Source organism: Balaenoptera musculus, chromosome 11 (genome assembly GCF_009873245.2).
Source record: "Balaenoptera musculus isolate JJ_BM4_2016_0621 chromosome 11, mBalMus1.pri.v3, whole genome shotgun sequence".
Taxonomy (NCBI): Eukaryota; Metazoa; Chordata; class Mammalia; order Artiodactyla; family Balaenopteridae; genus Balaenoptera; species Balaenoptera musculus.
Window position 1 is genome coordinate 76,788,649 of NC_045795.1, and position 20,046 is coordinate 76,808,694.

The window sequence follows — 20,046 nt, forward strand, 5'->3', positions numbered from 1 at the left end:
AAAGAGAAAAAAGTGACTTCGAGAATTGCATGAGAAAACTCATGAATTTAACTTTGCTTACTTTACATATTACTTGTTCTTTTCAAAAAAATTTTTTTTTTTTACACAAAATGAGAGGGGCTTTTATATCCTGGTTGGCATGAAGATCCGGTAATTAATGATAATCCCATCCTGGGCAAGACCTGGAGGTTTGTTGGTATAACGGGTGTTAGTCCAGGGATGGTTAGAGTGAAAAATTCTGCCACAGGCAGTCAAGGCAGCTCAGCGTGGCAGGGAGCACACTGTCATTGTAAGGCTTCTGATACAGGAATATTCATACTGGTGGCAAATCGCTAGACTCCATTAACTGGATTTTTAGTCAACTCGGCAGGAGTTTAACACAACAGGAGGCTGGTAACTGTTGTCTTCTGAAGTGGGAATTTGGAATGAATGAAGTATTCAACTTGAGCCTTCTTTTCAGGTTTTTGGATGCACAAAAATAACTTGTAGCCACCTGGTAGAAGCAATTTTTTTTTTTTTTTTTTAAACCAAGATCCTGGTGGAATCATAAAAAGCAAAGCAATTGAGGGAGGCCAAACTGGGAATCCGTCCTGCTGATCTAACGCAGTGCTCCTTTCCATGGCTCGGAGTGGGACTCCTCTGCGGAGACACGGAGAGAGGGCTAAAGGGTCCTGGATGTCTCACAAGCTTGTCCTATCATTGCATGAAGCCCCCCAAACATAATTTACTTCCAAGACCGGCATAGCTCCCAAGCCAACTCCCAGGTTGATAAGTGGTCACTTTGTTGTTGTTGATGCTACACATACCCATCGAGTGTGTGTGATGGTGGTGGCAGAGGGACATGTGACATGCAGAGAGGTAGGGCTACCTTGTATACCTCTTTCCTGGTTCATCCAGATCAGTGGTTCTCAAGCAGGAGTGACTTTGGTCCCCCCTCCCCCTCCCAGGGGACCTTAGGGAATGTCTGGAGACATTTTGGGTCATTAAAGCTGAGAAGAGGGTGCTACTGGCATCTAGTGGGTAGAGGCCAGGGATGTTGCTCAACATCCTTCAATACACAGGCCAGCACCCCACAACCAAGAATTATCTGGCTCGAAATGTCAGTAGTGGCGAGGGTAAGAAATTTTGCTCTCTGAGGGTTGGGACCTATTACAACCCACACATCATACAACGTGTGATGAAACCATTTCATTGGTTACCACCAAGATTTTTGAGAGATGGAATAGAAAATATCAGACTGCATCACACAGACAGTAAATACTGTTTTATAAACTTCTGGTGTGTGTGTGTATACATACATACTGGGTTGCAACGGAAAATGCGCTTCTTACGATGGGTCACAGGCATAGAAGAGAGTCACTGATCTTACCCAGTACTTCTCAAACTTTACTGTGCCTTTGAATCAACAGAGGCTCTTGTTAAAATGTAGACTCAGATCCATTTTGGCTGGGGTTAGGGCTGAAATTCTGTACCCCCAGTGGAGACTGACGCTGAGGGTCCACAGACCACATTTTGCATAGTAAGAACCTAGATGATATTTTAAGTTCATTCATTAAAAAATTTTAGGGCAAGCGATTATGATGTTAGACATGAAGAGACAGTGAAATCTTTTGATAGTAGCCTCTACAGAGCCTGGCAAGGAGGGAAACAGTTACTTGGTTAAATAATGGGAAGTACTTGAGGATTTAGTACATCTCGTATCTTGCTACGCAATGTGATAATATTCGTTTCACAAAATGTGCCGTGGCTACTGTGTGTGTGCGTGTGTGTGTATGTGTGTGTGCATGCATGTACGTGTGTGCGTGTGTGTATGTAAGTCTGTCACTTACTGTTTCCATGCCATAAGTCTGCCATAAGAAAAAAAAACAAACCTTTTCTAAGACACAAAAGTATTGTGTGGGTCATGTCAGCAAGGATACTGTGACCTTAATGTAACAGAGCAATCAGTCTGGCTTCTTAGAATGATTATTGGAACATTCTCCACTGGAAAAGAAAACAAATTAACTGTATTCACCAAATGTCTCCTGGAACACAGAAAGCTGTTCTGATAAAGACACTTAGCAAAACTCTTTGTTGCACACAAGCTCCGGAGAAAATTCAAGACTGGTTTTATGTCAGGTTTGCCTGAAAGTAAACGAGGCCTATTTCTGTGAACGGCTTTAGAAGCAGCATGCTAGGTTAGAAAGAACTACTTGACGACATGGCCCTGAAATATAAATCTGTAACAATGACACTAAAAAAAAATAAACACTTCCTTTTGGATGGTAACAACCCATTTGATACAATTAATCCAAATAATCCAAATCTATTAATGCCCCCTTATCTTTTCTGCATGAACGATTGCTGAAAACTCAAATTGCCCAAGCATGAAGAAAAGCCTGTCCATGTGGAAGAGAAATGTGTTTCTATACCTAAGACTCCAAAAGAAAAAAAAACGCATTGTTATCATTTACTTGTTATTGTGAAGGTCACGGGCCAAGAGGATGCATATGTGAACATGAGAGTCATTGGGATAGGGCATCAGAGGCATCGAAACACTCCTCTTTCCATCCCCTCCCATCCTAGTAGAGCTTGCTTTACTTTGATCTCCGTCATGTCAGAGATCAAAAACTTCCATTATTAGTGCCTTATTCTTTTAGCTTAATATTATGTTAAAATTGCAAATACCCCAACAAGGTCAGCACTAAGTTTTCTTTACCTTAACAGGGGAGGAAAAAGCACATCTGCTAAAAACAGATTTACGTGATGGGAAGTAGGGAAATCATGAAGACATTGGGTCTTTAAGGGGCACTGGAGGATAAAAGTCACGAAGGTGAACTTGGATTGTTTTATAATTCCAGCTTGGAAAGGTCCTGAGTCTGAGGTTCACGTGCAAGAACCCAAACCCTAATGATATGTGTGTGTGTGTGTGTGTGTGTGTGTGTGTGTATTATATTCCTTATAATGTTACAAATCAAGGTGAGGACAGGCTTTCCACATCTCATTTCCCTCTGACTCTGTCCAGTTTCCATATTCTTCTTGAGAAATGACACTCTTGGGGAATGACACATGGCCCAGGACATGGCTTAACTGCCAGAATTTACTTTGAGATTCAGAATTAGGTGGAAAAAAATCAACTGTCTCTCCTTTCCTAACTGTCTTTCCTGGTCCATTTCGGATTTGTTTTCCTGTTCCGGTATATATAATCACACAGATTCTGAAGGCTATCCTAGTAGCCCAGACAAAAGGCTCTGTAGCCTCATAATTGAGGATGATAGGGTCGAGGTCATAGTTCAATTAAAGTTTGATCTGAAGAGTATTGAAAGCTCAGCTTCAGCCTGATCTGAAGGGCTTAATTTCAGATTGATAACCTCAGGGAAAATCTCAGCAAGATTAACAAAGAAACCTTCCTAATGATCTCAGGTGGGAGTGAAAGTTCCTCGTCAAGATTTCACCAAAGCAGTGGCAGTGAGAGAAGAAACACTGGACCAGGACCTCAGATCGACCCATCCAGCTCAGACCCCTCTGCCTTAGCACATGAAATAAAATCCCTGCAGCTCTTCATATGGTCAACTTGTTCCCTGACCTCTGGGGATTTCTTGCTGTTTAGCTTTTTTTTTTAAAAAAAAAACTAGCTTCAGAACTTTTCCTTACATACAGAGAACAGCTTAAAAAAACCCTGGTTGAATTATGCTGAGTTACTAATTATGTCCAAAAGAGCTACTTGGTTGAATTCAGCTAGATATTTTTTTTTCTCCTGAAATCAGTTCTATGTTTAGATAGTAATAAACTCCTCCAGTCTGTGGAACAATTGGCACGGTGGTCCCTTTAAGTCAGGATCATGAAAAAAGCCAGTGCCGGTAAAAAGAAATTGAAAGCGCATCACAACCAGATACAACGCGTGGCCCTGCATCGGAGCCTGGGTTGCAAAAATCAACCATAAAGGATACTGTGGGGACAAGTGGGCAGCTTTGGATATGGATAGTGTATTAGTCAAACACTTATTTGTAGGGAAAATCAAGACCATTAACTTAAAAACAGCAATTTTTGCTCACTTATTTTGGTTAAAAGTACATCAAGTATATAAGCACATAGAAAAAGATTCAAAGAATAAACTCAAGATATAATCTGTGCCTGCTGGGCACGTAATATTTTCTTATTTTTGCTTAGCTGTATTTTCTAAATGTCTACAAGGTAAATTTATTTCATCTGTAATAATAAAAGGCATTAATCATTCTCCCCTCCGCCCCCAACTCCTCAAGTTCAGAAGGTCAATTCTGATTTATTTGCCGATGCACTGTGGTTTTGTTTAGGGGGCAGGGCTAGGTCATTTCAATGTCACTGTAAGGAACAAATAGTTCTACGAGACGATGATGATGATGGTAAAAGACTTGTCGAATTTTTAACTATGCCGGTCTACATCCACTGTGTTATTTAGTCCTCACAAGAACTGTAAGAAGTAAGTTTCTTCACAGCTGAGAAAACTGAGGCTCAGAGAGGTTAACTAATTCACCCGAAGTTAAACAGCTCAGAAGTGGCAAAACCAGGATCCCTCCTCCGGTCTGGCTTACTTCAAAGCCCCAGCCCTAACCATCACTCTTTTGCTTGTTTCAGAACTACGTTTTACCAAAAGCAAACCGGTACTAGGCTGCTGTACGTCATGTAATTCTAAGCAAGCTTGGAGCTAATGCCTGAAAGTGACAGCGAGATTCTTACAGCACCTTAGCATGGAGATGGGGTTTTGTTTAACAAGAAAAAAAGATGCCTGGGAAAAGCCTTTCCATTTCAGTGATGGCGATGATGATGATGATGATGATGATGATGATGGTGGTGGTGGTGGTGGTGGTGGTGGTGGTGGTGGTGATGAGATGATGGTGGTGGCGACGGCGGAGGACACTTACCAAATGCTTCCACAGCGCGATGCTGGCAGGAGCACACGGTGCTTCACCCTCGTAACGACTCCATGAGAAGGTTCTGCTTATTATCATCTCTATTATATAGATGAATCAGCTGAAGCTCTGACAGATTAAATACCTTGTCCAAGGTCACCCAGCTTGTAAGGATCAAGGGTGAGGTCTGAAGGCTCCAGAAGCAAGGCCCAGGCTCACTACACAAGAGCTCCCATGAAGGGGCAACCAAACCTGCTTCTTGCTTATAGAGTAGACTGTCTCAGTGTCTTGAATGCCATATGCCGTGATTTTCTTTAATCAGCCCTTAGAACCGCCACCTGTCATATTGGTGAACCTTGGGTACTTCTCCCCACTTTTGTACTTTGGAAAGTAATTTCCCTCAGCTGGACAGTCGGCCATACACCTTACAGATATCACCTAATAACATACTGCGTTCCTTGTTGCCTGTTCTCCTGTACTTACTTCCTTGAGCAGGATGGCTCCTACCTTGATTGATATACGTTCACATGGGTAGTGCTTTTGTAATTTAATCAGGTTAGGAATGATCAGGTTATCTGTGGCGTCTTATATAAATACAGCAAATATAGTTTAATAGGCAGAGGTTTCATTTTTCAAATTACCCCTTTAAAGGGACATATTCACACTCAATTACTGTGCTGACACGTAAAGTGGACAAATACACGATTTGCTAATGGAACAGCAAATTAAAATCTGTGCAAGGCAAAGAATACAGAGCAGCAGCCCCAGCCGAACCTGACCGCGCTGCCTGATTAAGTGCTTACGAGGCGGTTTGGTGAGGGGTCCTTTCCTGATCTGATAACTGCCACGGAGAAGCCAAATGCAGAGGCAATCTGCAAATACTTAATCCTCCAGAAGGCAGATTAAGTGTATAATTGACCTATATAATCCATGTATCATCTCGAGTCAAATGTTCCCTGGGCCTGGTTCACAGTAACACGGGGGCCTGAAGAAAGCCAGTGCGGATGCAGCAGTACCCCCAATGTGGATGCCATCCAAGTTCGAGATGGCTTTTTAATCACTCATCTCCGAGCCTGTGAGGTTTAAGCAGATGAATTCACCCTAAGCACATCTCTTTTAATCCTGATTTTCTTCTCAGTCTGTGTCTTCAAGAAGTACAAGGAAGAAAGAAAATAAATTAATTTTTGTTTAGACCTTGAAATCTTAGGTGCTTCTCTTGATGATCTGATCTCTAATTTCAAAAAGCATGTTTTTGTTTCAGGGAAGATAGTGGATTAATCACCAGAGAAGGGGGGAAAAGCTATCTGCATGATTTATGGACACTCAAGCTTTAAATCACTGTCTTCGAGTTATTTCTTGGGCTGTGCTTTCCTTTTCAGCTTCTGCTTTAGGAATATGGAGATTATTCATCTCCATGTTTTATATTTTCTTTAAAAGTCAGCAATAATTTTCAAAGAGGCCAAGCTCTCACTTGAGTCTGACAGCAATCGGATTCTCTTTTAAGAATTCAGCACCTTTAATATAATTTAGATTCCTTGTTATTGTACGTATCGGCATATTCTCTTGCTCTAAACCTCTGAATCTTTTGTTTCAAATATTATAAACTTATTTTTGTAGCAACTGAAACCAGTTTACAATGGCTTGCCATCTTTTAGGAAAAAAATTACAAAAATGCAGATGAAAAAATGTACAGCTGCATATCTGAAATACCAAGAAAAACAGTTTGAGGATTCATTTCCCATCAGCACTTAATTTTGGACTGATTAGCTTTTTTCGGAGGTGCATGACTAAAGAGGTTGCTAGCATTTTATAGGAGGACTATGTAAATCAATTATTAATAAACAGGGAAACTTACACTGCATTAAAAAGACCTGGTGAGACAATGTTATGTCTGACTGTATTTCTACAATCAACCTAGAAAATGCTTGTTTAAAAAAATTTGGTGAAGATGAATTTGGAAAGTTGCTCTTAAGTTACATAATAAAATAGATAAAAATGCAGAACATTAAATATAGAGCCCCAAATGCTATGCCGATAATCTCCCACAAGCACCCAATTCCAGCCAGAAGTACAATGACGAGGCAAAGAAAAAACCAGCTCAGACAGAGAGAGAGAGAACACTGAGATAGGGGCCTGGTTAAAACGGAAGACGTACTCATTAAATGACCAGCTATTACTCCAAATATTCTCAGACACAGACACACACTAATGCCATCCAGCCTTTTCCACAAGGTACACTCAGGCCAAAAAATGGGAATAATCCTGAATAGCAAGAACTTAAAGGACTTCTCAGGTAAATCAAACTGAGACTTTGAAACACAGTTAAAAACACAACTGGAGCTCTGAGAACATGCCTCTGAATGACAGATGCCAGCAGGAACCAAAAACCAGAGAATGACACAAGAGTCAAAATCAACAACCTCCAAACAGCAAACAATCTGAGAGATATATATTTTTCCTCATTCAAAATGCTAATTTTCTATTATTCATTTTTGCCATTTATCAAAATGCAACAATTTGGAAGAGAAACCTCTCAGATCAACAAGTTTTTCTCAGTAGCTTTCTGCCAATTGTTCAGAAACCCGCCCCAGGACCACTATCATTAGGAATGAAGTTGAAAGGATAAGTTCATTGTAGCAAGAAATGTAGGGTGGGAGGTTTCACAGACACCCTGTTGCCTTAATATTCTGATTCCCTTATTTAGCTCGGTGGACACGAGTGCCTTCCAGAGCATATATGTAAAGAAATAAACACCCTGCTTGAGGAAACAGAAGCCGAAAATAATCAAACATGTTGGTAATCTGATGTTTTGCTGCTAGACTATAGAAAAACAGTAAGTACTGAATTAAATTACTGGGGCTGCATGGTAATGAAGCCTTTTGAGAAGCTCTGGGTTTTTTCGAATGACAAATGTTTTAAATCCATGACAGATTCAAGAACTTTTTTTGCACGACATCAGTTAGGTTGCCTAGCACCAATATTCTGTAAATTAGGGGAGCAGGTTATTTGGGAAGTAAGGAAGTAAATGGCAAAGAAATTCGTTATCTCTAAATAGGCTACTGAAAATTTTTTTCCATAGGGGTGGGAGTGATATGCAGTGAATGATTGTAATGGTTAAGTTTTAAAATCAGATATTCAGGGAAGGGTAATTAAGACTCCCTTGGGAAAACAGAATTGGGACAATAAGAGACTAAATTGTGGGGATTCTTATAATGTTACTGATGCCATTTTATGCTGGTCAGTGTAATTCCACAAGGGACTTGACATATTTGTGAATTTCTGAATGACCCTAAACATAATTTGCATCCTGAAAAACATATTCTTAGTGATTTTTTTTCATTATTAATTCAAATAAATGACCAGAGGGCTTGAATTTGCCTGTGTTCTTCAACAGTCGGGCAAGTCCAGTTTACCATCTGTGCTAGCCAAAGCTACACTCTTAAATAAAGATTCAGTTGTACTTTACCTTTAAAAAAAGCCCCAGAAAAGGACAATTTGCCCTGCTGCCTTCAACAAAGCTACCTTAAAAAAAATTTTTTTCCCCCTTGTACTTCTAAATAAAAAAAAAAAATCAAGAGGGAAGGGTAGGTTATTTGTCAATGAAACAATAGGCTAAATGGCAGATTAAACGTGAAATTCAGTACTAGATGTTTGAAAGTTTTAGAGAGCACGGGGTTATTCACACACGCTCACACAGGAACACGCACGCACACGCACGCGAGGGCCACACAAAACTGAGAATCAGAAGATATTGATCAAAGAAAAAAAAAAAAAAGAAGAAGGCAACCTAGGCATTGAAAAGAACAACCCACAGGCTTCTTGAACGTTTGTGGCTTGGAATTTCATTCAGCGGAGATGGGCAGAGTGTCCACACTCCAAACTGCAGACCTGAGGGTGCTGCCTGCCTGTTTTCAATGCCTATTGGCTGGGTGATTGGGCCCCAGACATTCTAGGCTCGGTACTTTCATAAAGGCACGCATGCAGAGAAGGGAGAGGACCCGCCGGTGAGCTTTATGCATGTATGAGGCATTCTCAGTGGATGTGGGCCATGCTAGAAGATGTACACAGGAAGATTATTTGATTCTAATTCATGCCACTTGATATAATGTGATAAAACATTTGACATGAGAGATAAGTTCCATTTTAATCCGAGAGAGGACGGGTGGGAATTAAAAAGTAAGAAGAGTTTTCTCGAAGAAAGGTGATGCAGAGGAAAGAGCGATATTGAGCACAGAGAGGGGATGATTAGAAAAGAAAAAAAAAAAAAAAGACAGGAGCCTTTTCAACACACGAGGAAAGCAAATGAGCTGGAAGACAAAGCAGAGAAAAGTCAGGAGCTGCAGACTCTTTAGCAGTGCCAACAATGAGCTCGCTTAGCCATGGAACAAACACACACACACACACACACACACACACACACAAACTCGATGCAAATTGCTGAACACAATCACAGAAAAAATATAGAAACATGGATTCCATAGTAGACCAAAACATGAATGTTTGAGCTGGCACTAAAAATATGGAAACCTGGACCGGAGGAGCTCACGCTTCACGAGACAGAAGTAGGCTGTACAATTAGAGCCACACGGAGACAAGTGCGTCGGCTTCCATGCACTCTGGCCGGGTCTACACTGGCAAATTCGGTGGAAACTTGAAACAAAATATCTGGCTAAATTAGGCAGCCCCATCTGCTTTGGCCTGAAAGAGGCAGGAGATTTGAGACGGAAGCAGATTCCTTTTTTTTTTTTCTCTTTTTGCCTCAGTGGTTTGCTTTGGAAGTGCAGATGCAGTCACAGTGGAAGGAAGTTTGCTTGATAACTATTAACCCTCAGAAATCTGTTTTCTGAAGTTCAATCCGGGTCTGGCAGCCTGATGTACCTGCTCTCTGTACACCTGCTTCTTCTCCCAAATTTTCAGGTGGGTGGAGGGGGAGTGGAGAAGGGGCACCTGGGTTTAGAACGGCAATTGACCAAGTAACTAACATGTTTGCCAAAACCCAGGGCCAGCTAAAGACTTCTAGTCTTCCAGAAACAGAAGCATCTTTGAAGCGATAACGATACATTTACTGCACAGCTGCACGCCACAGCTGCTGGCAGGGAGGTACCACCCTCAGCCTCCTGGAAGGCAGGGAACATCTCCCTACAGCAGGGCCAGATTGCAAGGAGGGGCACCATGACCGAGGAAGGTCTTTGCCAGTGAGAGGAAGCTGCCGCCCCACAAGCTTCGTGCAGGCATGTGCCTGCTTGCGCAAGCCTGTGCCATCCTACGTATCACACAGATTGGGACTGAGACACGGCCACGCCAGGGTGGGTTGGGAACAGACACACGACAGATAAGAGCCTAAGGCAGACGGGGAGGAAAAGATTTTGCTTGCATCAGGACCAATCCATTTTCTCAAAATGTGACTTATCCTCCTGTCTCTTATTTTGTCACATTTTGGAGGGTCTCCTCCTTGGCTTTCAAGGAGGAGAAGGCACTTACTTACATCAAATAACCTTTCTATATACATCTCCTCATTGACCTTATCACGAAGGACATCCTGAGAGTGACGGACGAAAGTCACGTAGGCATCGGCCACGTCCATCCCGGGTTTCTGCAAAGAAACAGGAGAACATGAAAATGGACTTCTCAGACAGTGACCCTTTCTCGATGACCCATGCATTTTACTCTCCCCACCTCACCCTGTTGTGCACCCCCAGAGCTTTTGCTGGAGTTTGAGGCTATCCACCGGGGCTGGAAGCTATCCATAGTAAACAGTATCGCTATCCACAGCCTGCTCTGATATTCCAGGAACTGAAACAGATATTCAAACCGCCTGCTCTTTCCAGAAATCCAACCTGGCAAGAAGGGAGTTGGGATTACAGGGCTGTATAGTTTATTATTTTTTTTCTACTATTAATTTTTTTTTCTGGCAAAGATACTCTGATGGATAAATCTTCACCAGATAAGCCAGAGACAGTCTCTGGTTTTTCTTTGGATTGAAACCTCCATTGAAAAATACTCAAACATACTGCCTTCCACTGTCTGTCCTTAATATAATATTAGAAAAGTGACAGCCTTCCCCGATCCCCTCTTTAAAAAATTGAGGAAGTGCCAAGTCAAGAAATTGTATTTAAATCTCTATCCCCTCCTACCCAAGTCATATTTTTGAGGGGTAGTTTTAACCTGAGTATGTGGTAAGTACTTCCTGATCAGTTTACTCAGAGGAGACATTCAACCAGTGGTCTTTGCTTCCCTTAGAGTCCAAGGTACAGCCTTAGAGTCCAATGATTCAAAAAAGATGGAGAGGGGGAAGGATTTGATTTTTAAATAAATTAGATTTTCTGGAAAGGTAAGCAGGTGGTTCATCCAGTAGTTACAAAACGATTTATTGTAAGGAAAAAAAAAGAAACTAAGAATGCACACTGCTTGAGATGTTGCAATCAAAGTTATCTCTGAAGAAACCTATTAAAACACTGTAATATGGGTCATTAGGAGAGCTGCCACAAACCCCTTAAATTTCCACAGTGGGTATGTATGTTTGCTAATAACTAAAAAGATTAGTTTTCATTACTGTGGTTTACCTTAGATCACAAAGTATCATTTCTCTACAAGACGTGACTGTCAGGCACTGCAAATTGAAGTTAGTTAACACTTCTGTGTAATTTCCAGGGTGAAAATGAGGAAGGTTTGGAAACAGTAGGACTGTATTTTTTTTTTTTTTTTTTCCTGATACAAAGCAAACAATTATCAAGCAAAGGGCCAATGCTTGGCCCCTGGGATGCTAGTAACATTTCTTAACACCTGCTGAAACAATGACAAGGTATTAATTTGAAAAACAATGAGGACAACTCAAAGCCACAGTAGTCAACTGTTACACTTTCAAGCAATTTTCAGCAAATGGATTGAGCAGGTTGTGTGATGGTCCTATAATTGTTGCAGTTTTATGATACGAAACAACAGAGGTTCTCCAATGAGATGCAAGTGATAGCTATCAGTTCTAAACTGGCACCTCTCTCCTCCTCTCCCTTTGGCAGCCAGACATCACAGGGCGTTCTCAGTGGGGATGGGGACCCCTACCTGGGGCACTTGAGAAACATTATTATTGTTTCCATTTCTTCCCTGGTGATGCTTGTGGCAGATATAACCCTTTCCTGGACACATGCAGCCATCTTAGAGCTAAGATTCAAAGCCAAATTCAGCAGACTTATTTGTAACCACAACAGTGATCTACAATAATGGTTATTTTCACCACTCCTTCTCTTTTCACTAAATTACTGTCCTCAAAGGGACATTTCATTTATGTTTTAAAAACCTTGAAAAAAAAAATCAGTGCGGTTCAGCTCACCCAGGTAGTTAAACTCCATGAGTCTCTATCTTTTGACTCTTTTATTTTTCTTCATAGCACTCACCAATATCTGACACTGTATTATATATTTATTTGTTTGTTGTCTTCTCCCACTAGCACATAAGCTCCATGAATATAGGGACTTTATTTGCTCTATTTTCTATTGTGTCCTCAGCATATAAATGAGGACTGGCACATAGTAGGTGCTCAGTAAATACTTGCAGAATGAACAAAATCATGAATGAATAAGCCCCTGTCCCACCTCCTTTTTTAGACTCCTCAGTCACACTACGTGGATTTCTATTGGATCCCCCACACACTGGAGCTTGTGAAAATCATTTCAATTTCTCTGGGCCTTGGTTATACCATCTGTAAAATGGGATTAATAACAGTTCCCCTACTTACCTTCAAGGATTGTTGTGATCATCAGCTAAAATAATGGAAGTTAAAATGCCTCAAAGGTCATAAATTGCTATACAAACATGAGCCACTATGATTCTTTCCCCCCAAGAAAGAATGTCACTTGGGTAAGTGACAAGATTTATCACTTCATGACCTTACCTACCTTTGGAACCTACTTTGGAAGCAAGAAGAAAAAAGAGGCTTCAGAGAAACCAATGTCAAAATAAAAATGACAAGGTCTTTGCATGGAGATGTGTTTTCTCAGAGTCCTCTGGTTCCCCACTCACAACCGTCTTCCATTTTAACCAGCTTTACGTCCAGTTCTAACAAGTCTGTTTTCCATCCTCTGGGGGACCAGGAAGGGGGATGAGGGGACTTATTTGAAACAGGTGTGTTGATTAAAGCTATCACTTTCCGAGATACCCTGAGCTTGAGGGAGAAGGCTGCCAAACTGGAGCACCAGACACATATATTCAGCATCCCCTGAGGTCTGGGGCTATGAAGGGCAGAGGCCCCTATACTTTGAGAGGTCCTCAGGGGAGCGGGGCCACTGGGGAAAGACACAGTCACAATGGTGATCCTTGATCATAGGGAAAATGTTCAAGTACTGTCAGTTCCCTATTGAAAAACGCAGGGAAGGCTGTGCAATGCATTCTAAGCAGGTTTTCAACCAAAATGGTTAAAATAAAAACTGTCCACCAACCAAAAAGCTAACTTGTAGTTGTAGATGGAAAATATTCTTTGACTAAACAACTGATGCTATTAGGTAAATGAAGCTTTATACCACATGGCTATCTAGTCACCATGGGAAAGACTTTAGATGACGGTGTTTAATATCTCACAATTACATTGTTTATTTTAAGTGCGGCTTGGACTGATGGCATAGGATGTAGATGTTAGAAAATAATTAAACAAACAACGACTATATAAATGTCTGTATAGTTAACTCCATCCATGTGTGGAAGACATAGTTTGGGAAGAAGCCACTTGGTGGCTTGGAAGAAACAGGACATTTGAATTGTAGCTTGCTCCTCCCAGGATATTGCTGAGCTTGAGGAAAACAAATTCAAATTTTCGACATCCTAAGCAAGCCCTAATTAGGAATGCAAATCTGCTCCGAACTGAAGGGTCGAATACTCCATCTAAGACAAAGAGATATGCTTTGGGGATTATGCAATGTTTTGAATGACCTGGTAACAGCGCTTCTCTCTCTTAGTGTAGATAATTAAGAGACAAACCTCTAAGGTAACTAAATACTAGTCCCCACAAGGAACTAAACCAATAAACCGTGTGCCAAAAGCCTCACAGGGCAACAGAGGTCAACTCAGTCTTCAGAGCTAGAAGAAACTTGAAAGATGATTTTATCCAATGGTTCTTAAACCTGGCTGCAAATGAGAAGGATATGGGAAGCTTTAAAGAAAAAACCTGATGCCTAAAAAACAAGAACCAAACAAAACAAACAAAACTGATGTCTAGACCCCATACCCTGAGATTCTGCTTTAAGTTGGCAAGCAACCTCAGGCTACGCCTCGTAAAACCTCCCCAGATGTTTCCAATATACAACACCAAGATCGAGAATCACTGGTTCCCAAACTTGCACCATCTATCAGAATCAGGTGGAGAGCTATTCTAGAAAGAGATTTCCAGGCTTCACTCCAGAACGACTGAATCAGAATCTCTGGAGGCAAGGGGCTGGGAATCTCTATTAAAAAAAACCCACAAAAACAAACCAAAAAACCCTTGCCAAGTATCACCTCTACACATTCTGGTTTGGGGACCACTGATTTAATAGGTGATATTCGCTGGTGAAGCTGGTCAACTGACTCTTCAAAACAAAAACAATGAAACAAAACAGCAAACCTTGATCTGTAGCGCTTGCCAGTTTCCGTGGTGTAAATACTCCCTCCATGGCTGAGTCTGAGCTACCAAAGTGCCCTCACTGAAGGCAGAGTTGGAAAGAAACTCACACAATTGACTTTTGGAAGCCAGTGCTAGCAGGCTCTATATATCAGACTGCGAGCACGTGAATCTTCACACTCCCATTTACTCGACAGGTGACCTTGACAGCCACTTAACTTCCCTGCGCCTCAGTTTCCTCAGCTGTGACACAGGAAGATCATATTACTCCCTTCATAGGGTTGTTCTGAGACGTAAATGATGACTATTTACTCTATGTGAACAATGTACAGATAGTACCTGTGTATTTTGTACTATTATTTTCTAGAAAATTGTTTATTTGTTAAAACTTATTATAATATTGTCTGTTACAAAAATACTTTAACGAACTTAATTTTAAAGTTTAGCTTTGTCCCAAGCTGTACTAAGTGGTGAAATCATGGTGAAAGAGCACATTTAATGTGCCGATCATATTTTTTCTAATACTCACTAAAATAATTTCTCAGTTATCCAAATAGAGATGTTTCTCTGTGCACTAAAGGAAATCATCTTGCAAATGAGGTAGTGTTTAGGAGCATGGTTTAAGTCTCAGCTCTGCTCCTTACCACCTGTGGGATCCTGAGCAAGTCAACCTCTCTGTGCCACAGTATCCTCATCTTAAAGTGGGATTGTTGTGAAGGTTAAATGTAAAGTGCTTTGAACAGCGCCTGGCACACAGTGGCTGCTTTGTAAGGCTTGGTTGCAGTTTCTGTTTCTACGGTATTGTATATCATTGGTGGGAAATGTACCCCATTTTGGGACATGCTGCATCATTTTCTTCTGCCTCCCTGGAGGGACGAAACTTGGCTCATTGATTTTTGTTCCCTTTCACGTTGACGTAGAGTCCATTTTTTCCTCATCTTTACAATAAATTTGAGCCTGGATGGCAGGAAGTAGGTTGAACTAATTAACACTGCCAATATTTGACTTTTTGACCTACCCCAAATAATTTGACCTCCTCAATAATTTCAGCCAGATCACTTTTTTTCCCCAAGTATTTGGGTTTTGCCTACCCAACGCCTGTTTATATCTCACTGGTGAGATCTCCCCTCTGCTTTGAGGTATAACAGAAAACAGACTTCAGCTACCAGATCTTCGGGTTGAGGACTAGAATTTCCATTTCTATTACTGTTGAAGCCCAGTGCAGGCCAGGGTGGATGTCAGCAAATTCACCCCCCCCTCCAACCCCGTGCAATAGAGCAAAGCACTCGCTCGCCCCTCCCTCAACCCAAGGGCCTTGCTCCTGCTGCTGAAATATCTAGTGAGTGCCAGGTACAGAGCTGAGCATCCCATACATGGGCCATTTCATCTGCACAGCAAGTCTGTGAGGTGGCTATTATTCTCTTTATTTTAAGGATGGAGAACCAGCTCAGAGAATTTGAGTAGTTTGCTCCCTGTGAACTGAAAGTTTCTACTTTGGGGCTTGGGAAAATAAATTACTTAACTTCTCTCCTTGCTCCAGGTATGTGACCTTTTTCTCTTCTCTATTATAAGGACTATCTACATGAAGGAGTCGGAGGTCCCCCAATGAGAAGTATTATATAAATTCAAAGCATAATTATTGATTGTACATTCTTTCATTTAACAAACAAAATATATGCTAATGCTAAACTCACTCCAATTTTCCATTTTGCCATCCTTTGAGAAATAAGCCAATAAACCATTACACACTTAGCTTCCTGGGGAAATGAATTTAAATGTTAATATAAATCCTTTTAGAAAAAAAACAATTTTAACAAATAAGTATTTGAACAAGGAGGGTACTTAATCACGTTCAGAATGAGAAACCCTCAGTACAAGACCGTTGGTGGCTGTTGAGATAAGCTCTCTAAATTTAATATTTTATAATAGACTCACACCTCTTTTGTTAGAAATGGAGAAACAGAATCATTTTCTTTTCTCCTTCATTGGAATATATTTAAATCTCTCCAATTCTATTTTGCTAATAGGCAGGGCAAAGTCTGTCCATAAATGTATCCTGATTTATCACAGGTAATCCCACACTCTGGCATTCATGTGTAGAACTTAACCTCAATTTAAATGTAAATTCTGGGCAACTTTGAGTGCTTTATCTGTGAACTTGGAGAGTGCTCTTCATTAACGAGGTCTGCACTAATTATAAGCAGTTTTGTAAGGTTCCCTTAAAACAATTGCAGAATTGACCCCAAAATGAACAAATTCCGAATTTATTTGTTTAAAAAAAAATACTGGCACCCTTGTGCAAATTTCTAGCTAAGGCCCTGCTCCCAAGGTGTGCACGCAGGAGGGGAAGGGAGCTGGATGATAACAGAATGAAATATACCAGAGAAACCAATGAAAATGGAAATGAAAGTGAACTGCGTTTACCCTCAAAATAGGATCTCTTTTTCCTGTTGAAGGAAACTACAGTTTCCTACCCTCTTCTCATCTCAAAACAATTTTACTGTGAAATATTCCTGGCTTCCTTTCTTCTGGTGATTCTAGTCAGGACTATACAGTTTAGTGGCAACTAATGACAAGGGCACCATCGAAATTCTCACGAAAGCCAAAACACCCCACAAAAACATTTTTCAAATACTCACAGGTACATCCACATATTTGGAAGCTGCCTTCACCTAAGGAGGAAAGAAGAGGATGGAAGTGAGGGTGGTGTTTATGTTTAATTGTTCACAGCTCAATGCTGTATCACCATCAGAGTTAAAACAATATGCTGGCAGACGGAGCTGACCAGGAAACACAGAAAGGTACTAAAAAAATAAAATCTGTTTGCTAATTTTTTTACCCTGTAAGCCAGACCCACTGCTTTGTAGAGAAAGAGAGAGAGGGAGAGGAGAAAGAGGGAGGGAGGGAGAAGGAAAGAGAAAAAGACAGCAAAATTTTTACTGAGATTCTGTAGCTGGTATGGGAGATTTGCATTTTCCTCCCTCCCTTTAAAAGGGAGAAAAATGACTGTAGCTAAACCCAGACCGTTGAGTGGAGGGCTCACCAGTCTAGAAAAGCAGTTAAGTCCACTGTCACTTCTTGTACCTTGGGGTCTTTGTATAATCTGGCTACAGGTTTGTCCTAATTGAATCTTTGAGTTCTCACTTTCCAGTAACTCTCTTAAAGAGAAGGGGATGTAGCGGGTGGGCACCCTTAACCCAGAGGGAGACGGGTGTCTGTGGGCGGGGGTTGGGAGGGTACCAGAGCCTTTCAAAACTGTCCCAAGGCTGTTGTTATGTCTCCTGGTTTTAAATACTAAAAACCCCAGAAGGGAAGTGCAGGAAGAGGGTATGACATTTATTTTCAGTTCTGGTGGAGGGAGTGTGGTGGAGTACGTACAGTGTTTGAGAGCATGGAATTTGGAGTTAGATCTGGGTTCAAATCCAAGCTCTATGACTTACAAGCTGTGTGACCCTGGGCAAGTGACTTCATCTCTCTGAGCCTCAGTTACCTCATCTGCAAAATGCAGATACCATTAGGTAACTGTTGCAGCGGGTCAATACAAGGGTGAATACACACACAGAGTCCTGGGACACAGAAAGCACAGAATAAATGGGGGCTGAGAGGATTGATTCACAAGCAGATCTGGCGGGGCTATGGGTCCTGTGAGAAGTCAATGAACAGCTGGGTTTGAGGAATAAAACCTGAGGAGGATGTCTGATATTCTGTGCGTTTCATTTTGACTTGGATCACACACGTTCCACTTAGCACAGGTAAGACCAAGGGGCTACATTTGGGATCAGAGGAGCGTTTTCAGTTTTGTTGGCAAGTACCAAGACTGCGATGCACACCAAGCACTTAAGATGTCTTTTCACATCTCAGGTGGGCTGCCTCTTGCCACCTGGCTGAGACCAATATTGGGAGTCACTACCTCTACCCCCATGTCTCCCAGGAAAGTATCCAGGGGAGTGTTTTTCCCTGTTGCTATTTTCTCAAAGCCACTTTTCAAAATGTCAAATCTCAAGAAAGAAGTCAGTGAGCCAATGGGTGGGGTGGAAAGAGTCCAGGATTTAGAGTCAAAAGTTCTGTAAGTGATAGAACTAGTTGACCTTGGGATCATCACTTCGAGTCTCTTTGCCTGGGTTTCTCGATTTCTAGAACAAGGTGATACCACTGTGTACTTTGTAGGGCTGAGAGCCTGATCAAGTGACAAAATGTACGGGAAAGTGTTTCATAAACTTTAAAGGGCGGAACACACATCAATTAGTTAATTATTGAGAGGGCAATGCATTCTATCTCCTGGAATCATCGCCAGCACCCAAGATGATTCCTAGAGTCTCCTGTTACAGATTCTCTCAGAACCCTACATTTTTTCCCTTTGCAGCACTGATTGCAATCACAATTCAGTAATTTTGGTGCCATGTCTGTCTCCCACAGACTGTCATGTCTTGCCCCTAGCTGTCTCCCCAGTGACTCACTTGTTACCCGGCTTAGAAAGGGCACTCAGGGAAAATTTGTAGAAGGAAGGAGAAAAAGCTAGTGACCAGTGCTGGCTTCAGGATGGTTGAGGAATAAACAGACCAGATCGAGAAGCCACTGCCTGAGTTAGTCTGAAGGCCAACAGGGTTGCATATAAAGCTGGATGCTTGCAAAGCTTGGTGAGTGAAGGAAACCACTCCGGGCCATTAAGGGGGGTATGAGGAAAGCTTTCCAGAATTTGCCTAAATAACATTTTACTAAATGATTCTCAACCCGAAATCTTTCCTCTTTATTCCTGTTCTAGAATTTAGTTTGAGCAAGAAGGTGGCTTTCCTTTCAAATCTCCTCTATGTACATTAATATATAACATTTGTATGATGTTTTTCACTTTGCAAAGCACTTTCACATACTGTTTCTTCTCTAAGCCACCCTGTAAAAGGGTGGCTATTAATTGTTTATCTATTCACTATTGAGAACACTAAAACCCACAGAATTTACGAATTTATTTCATCATGATCTGAGCCAGAAGACAGAGAAGCCTGGACTCACATAAGGGTCTCCTGAGCCCCACTTTTTCCTTTTGAACTCCTGATCTTTTCACCAGTGGTAGAAAGTATGAGGAATTTAAGCAACAGTGGTCAGGGCAGGTGCTGACAAAACAATTCTTCTCAGCTACAAATTGCCTCCTTCCCTCTGTAGACTTAGTGCTTGGCAGTTGGTAGGAGTTTTGCTACAGCTGAAATGATCAACCTTTAAACACACCCACTCTTACCACCAACATGCAGTTTCAACCCAGAAAATGACACCAGCCAAAGTCTATTCCTTTCAAAGCAGTTTGGGAAGATAAGGCAAGCTCTATGTCATGACGAAAACCATCCCCTCTCCTACATGCACTAGCCTTCAGTTTGTTGGTCTTTTTTTAAATCTGGTAACTGCTGACTTGCACTTAGCCTTATTGATCTTTCTCCCATTCCACAATAACAGGAAAAAACAGCTCAGAGTAAACTGTGGTCCTATTAGGATTGTATCATTTTTTGGTTCTGGCCATTGAACTTGAAGAAAGATGTTGAGGATACAGGGCAGTCTGGAAGTGTCTTCTACAAGAAAAGTAAAGGAGAAGGCATCTTGCCTGGA

The 20,046-nt window shown here is 41.4% G+C and overlaps 1 protein-coding gene across 20 annotated transcripts in view; it reads right to left on the reverse strand.

Moving 5' to 3' along the window:
- Positions 1–20,046, reverse strand: part of CADPS (calcium dependent secretion activator) — a 477,472-nt gene that overhangs the window by 29,104 nt on the left and 428,322 nt on the right. For all 20 annotated transcript variants that reach the window (XM_036869030.1, XM_036869050.1, XM_036869049.1 and 17 more), the window contains 2 exons: positions 17,094–17,126; positions 10,354–10,461 (listed from right to left, as the gene is read on the reverse strand). In XM_036869030.1, coding sequence (XP_036724925.1) covers positions 10,354–10,461; positions 17,094–17,126 — 141 coding nt within the window. The remainder of the gene's footprint in view (positions 1–10,353; positions 10,462–17,093; positions 17,127–20,046) is intronic.